The 4,741-nt window shown below is 47.3% G+C and overlaps 1 protein-coding gene across 1 annotated transcript in view; it reads left to right on the top strand.

Moving 5' to 3' along the window:
* The window catches only part of LOC107090434 (cryptochrome-2-like), a 25,181-nt gene that overhangs the window by 18,456 nt on the left and 1,984 nt on the right, over window positions 1–4,741 (top strand). Inside the window, 6 exon segments of the mRNA XM_015383810.1 lie at window positions 68–337; window positions 418–603; window positions 675–826; window positions 1,575–1,777; window positions 1,915–1,995; window positions 2,067–2,453. Of these exon segments, the coding sequence (XP_015239296.1) occupies window positions 68–337; window positions 418–603; window positions 675–826; window positions 1,575–1,777; window positions 1,915–1,995; window positions 2,067–2,425 (1,251 nt within the window). The 3' untranslated portion in view covers window positions 2,426–2,453.

The raw sequence follows: 4,741 nt of genomic DNA, 5'->3' as shown, positions 1-4,741 counted from the left end.
GTTGTTCAGCATGGGGGTGAGTAGAAAATGAAGGCTAATCATGTTTTGGGTGTACTATTCCTTTAAGCCTCATATCAGCCTGAAAAGCACGTTAATGGGAACCTTTCTTTGATCCCCTCCACTGTTATCACACGTGATCGTCTCTTGTCCTGTGGCTGTTAGATATTCCGATGCGTTGAAGCAGGACCAAACTGATCTTCTTCTCTGTCAGCTCTGTAAGCGCAGCAGTCCTCCTCTGTCGCTGTACGGCCAGCTCTTATGGAGGGAGTTCTTCTACACCCTCGCCACCAATAACCCCAACTTTGACCGCATGGAGGGAAACCCCATCTGTGTGCAGGTGAGTCCTCCATAAGCTCCACCCTCCTCCATTGGTCTGGTTACGGTGAACCACGGCTGTCCTCTGCCGCTTGTCTGCAGATCCCCTGGGACCAGAACCCAGAGGCGTTGGCCAAGTGGGCCGAGGGACGGACCGGTTTCCCCTGGATCGACGCCATCATGACTCAGCTGAGGCAGGAGGGTTGGATCCATCACCGGGCCCGGCACGCCGTGGCCTGCTTCCTGACCAGAGGCGACCTGTGGATCAGCTGGGAGAGCGGGATGAAGGTGGGAGGGTCGGCCTTCCAGCAGCCTCTGGGACGTCCTGCCCGCTGACGGGTGTTCTGGTGTCTCTGCAGGTGTTTGAGGAGCTGCTGCTGGATGCGGACTGGAGCGTGAACGCTGGCAGCTGGATGTGGCTGTCCTGCAGCTCCTTCTTCCAGCAGTTCTTCCACTGCTACTGCCCCGTGGGCTTTGGGAAGAGGACCGACCCGTCCGGAGACTACATCAGGTCAGATTCCAGCTTCCTCTGAGGGACATTCAGGTTTCTTACCAGAACCAGGATCTCGAATGTTTAATAAACCTCCACCTACTGAAGGCTAATTTTTAAGAGGCAGAAGCTTTGCTTCATTAAATCTGAGGTAAAATCAGACTTCTTTGCACAATAATGTCTGTGCAAAACTATTCAGCCCCCTTTTCTGAGCGCAACCTGTTACCTGATTAAGCTAATCCCCCTGTGTGTAATCTAATCCAGTCCTCAGAGCTGCACAAAGCTCTGGGATGAAGCGCTGAGGTAGTCTAAAGCAGCCTTTGGCTATAAAAAGTTCAATCCATCTCCAGACAATTGAATGTACTGTTCATCATGAGATGTTCAAACCATGTGAAAAGATTAGACCGACTGGACGAGGCTGAGGCGTCCACCTGAACCTACAGGCTGAACAAGGAGAGCTCCGATCAGAGAGCAGCCAGGAGGCCATTATTTAAAAAAAAAAAAACAGTCTGCTGTTTGTTAGACGCCCACAGATGCAATAGCCTTGATAAAGAAACGTTCCAGACCAATGAATCAAGTGAAGCCTGAAGCAAAACAATCATCGCTGGTTTAGCTGGAATACCCTCTATTTTTGAAAACTAGAAATTGAACTAGACTTTTCAGGTTGGTAATGTGACAAAAAGTGGAAAAGTTCCAGGGGTGTGAATACTTCATCAATCTCTGTGTGTCTGTGCTCTGCTGCCATGGTCCTCTCTGATTCGCCCCGCAGGCGTTACGTTCCCATCCTAAAGGACTATCCCAACCGGTACATCTACGAGCCGTGGAACGCCCCCGAGGCTCTGCAGAAGGCGGTGAACTGCGTGGTGGGGGTGGATTACCCCAAACCCATGATCAACCACGCCGAGGGCAGCCGGCTCAACATCGAGCGCATGAAGCAGGTTTACCAGCAGCTGTCCCACTACAGAGGACTCAGTGAGTACAGCCCTGTTACTGGTGCAGGCTGAGGCTATATCGCCCCCTATAGGGAGCAGCCGGTTACACCTGTCCCGATGGTGTGTTTGGGTCCAGATCAGCAACTTTCAGTGGGAAAAATCTTCTCCATGTTTCAGGTCTGCTGGCATCGGTACCAACCATCCAGGAAGAGGCGGAACCGCCCATGACGGATGAGTCTCAGACCAGCAGCGGACCCGGTACCAGCAGCTCTTCCTCTAGACAATGTTTGCAGGGGTCTGAACTCTGACTGTCTCCTCCTGCTCCTCAGATTCTCCCCTCAGAGACCTGGTTGAAGTAGAAGCAGCCGGATGCTCAACGGTTCCTGATTCCTCCACTTCGATCCCACATTCCGACCAGGAGGACACGTCACACCATCATCTTTTCCTGGATCACTGCACCTCCTCTGGCCAGCCTCCCTCTCCTACCTCCAGCCCGACCCGCGGCGCCACATCTCGACATAAACCCGGTTCTCCCTCCTGTTCCTGCCTCTCTCCGAGCACCAGCCCATCCTCTGACCCTCTGAGCCAAAGACAGAGAGGATGTCAGAGCTGCCCGGTGGAGGAGGAGAGGATGCAGGAGGAGGTGGATGAGGAGAAGATGGAGGAAGAGGCGGCTCCACAGCAGTGACATCTGGTGGACAGGTGAAGTAGGACAGGTAGTTACTGCATTCCTTGGTGAAAATCTGTTAGCTTAAAAAAATTGTGACTTCATATAATGAATCTGACACACCAAGGGATTTTCAAACGCAGCTTCCTGCAGGAGGAGAAAGGCTGCCTGCTCACATTTCAGCACCTTTCTGCCCCCCACCAGAATAGCAGAGTGTTTTATTAACAGATCACAAGCAAATGGGTGGGTCTTAGGACAGAAGACCCTGTAATGATTATCTAGCTGGATGCAGGTCATAAAACAGCATGACCCTGCTTTATGGCCAACTGGCTGGAGGAAGGTCATATAGTGAAATGACCCTGAAATGTCTAACTGGCTGGAAGCAGGACTTCAATGTTTCATATGCACACACATCAACTTTATAATCATCATTGAATAAACCTAACAAAATCTATCAGAGAAATACATCAGAAATGCAGCAATCCTTTAATTCAGCTGGTATTTTGTTCAGCTTTGATGAGTTTATCATCTCAGACAGTGGTAGATTTTAAATAAATTGGAATCCTTTAAAGAAAGGAAAGGTTAGAGGCTAGTTATATGATGGAGGAATCTCCAAGGTTCCCTAAGAAACAACCGATGGAACCATAAACAAGGGTTAGTTTGGACCATTCAGACTACAATGTCCAGAAAGGAATCCTGATATCAGGCTTGTTCAGGCGTCATCTCCTCTGGGCTTCGCCTCGTCTGTTCTTGTTGGCTGTGACACCATCCTGGAGAGAAATACATTATCAGCTGTGCTGCTGCCATCAACAGCTTTGTTTATAGAGGTTTTAAGATCGTCCTGTTTTCCAGTGTAGTCCTGTTTCTCTGACTGTGACTGGCTGGATGTGCTCTCTTCATCCTCTGACATGGGAGCTGGCTCCGAGCTCGTCTGCCTGGCTGTGTGTTTCCTGGACGGGGCCGCCTTTTACAGCTGCTTTTTGTATCTCTGCTTCTGTCTCCTTGAACCCCAGTCGGCCTCAGCAGATGGCCGCTCACACTGAGCCTGGTTCTGCTGGAGGTTTCTTCCTGTTAAAAGGGAGTTTTTCCTCTCCACTGTCGCTACAAGCATGCTTAGTGTGAGTCAATGAATCGATGCAATCAACTGGTTTTCCTTAGATAGAAAACTTTGAATCAATTTGACTGGATGATCTGGTGAACTGTAAAGTGCCTTGAGATGACATGTTGTGAATTAGAGCTACCGTATATAAATACACTGAATTGAAATTGGGATTAGAGGCATCCAGGGTGAACGGTCAGAAAGTGGGAGGAGCATAAACATATGTCAAAGAGATCATTGGTTCCTGCTGTCAGTTCCTGCCCTTAAAAACTATATCATTACATATTTATGGTCCTTTCTAAAGATTGTCAGGGTCAACTTACATTAGAAACAGCACAAGATGAAAATTACATAAATTGCTAGATAGAACCAAGGCCGTAGTGATCATGCTGGATAGATGGGTCCAGACAGAACCGGAGACTTTTAGATTCATTCTGAGATGAAACTGCGAAGGTCCAGAAGAACCTTGTTGAGTCCAGAGGAAGCGCTTCTGAAGAGCCATGGTGGAGAACTGGATTGAAGTGCAGCAGAGCTGGGTTTGACTAGCAAGCAACCTGAAGGATGTTCTGGAGGTGTTTCTGGCAGCAGAAATCTAAGATTTAGCCACACGATGGAGCAGTGAATGCTATAGGCGTGACAGAAACATTAACCATCATCACGGCCTCGTTTTGTCCCAAAACAAAAGTACTCCAAAGAAGGCTGTTGGTGGTGGTGAACATGTGGCGTGTTTCCGAATGCAAGTCTTACTGCATTCTTAAAAATTTCAAACTTCTTTTTTTCCCTTTTAAAAAAAACAAAAAAACAAAAATGAGCCGCCAAAAATCTTGAAGTATTTGTTCAGAAGTCAGGGTGAAAATTTTTCTTTTAACACAAGTCTTTTTAAAGCCGTAGGAGAATCCTATTTAAATGTCAAATCATTCTGGCTTAAACATGTATAAAATGTACTCTTTTTCAGAGGATAATGTCCCAAAATTTTGAAAATTTTGAAAATCCTGTCTTAAAAATCTGTTTGTTTTTGTTATCTTCTGCAGGCCAGATAGTTATACGTCAGCTTGTACACCTAAATTATGCCAAGCACATATCAAAGGTCATCTTTCAATCAAATTATTTTGATCATAGCATCTTGATTCATATGTCGTAGCTAATATACGCAACGGTTGAAATAACAATCTTTGCAGAGTAGTGGTGACCGTTACAGGTGTATTAAGGTGTAATAAACTCACACATCATCAGTGATA

This window comes from Cyprinodon variegatus, unplaced genomic scaffold (genome assembly GCF_000732505.1).
Source record: "Cyprinodon variegatus isolate N-32 unplaced genomic scaffold, C_variegatus-1.0 Scaffold294, whole genome shotgun sequence".
NCBI lineage: Eukaryota > Metazoa > Chordata > Actinopteri > Cyprinodontiformes > Cyprinodontidae > Cyprinodon > Cyprinodon variegatus.
This window is presented reverse-complemented; position numbering and strand designations above follow the sequence as displayed.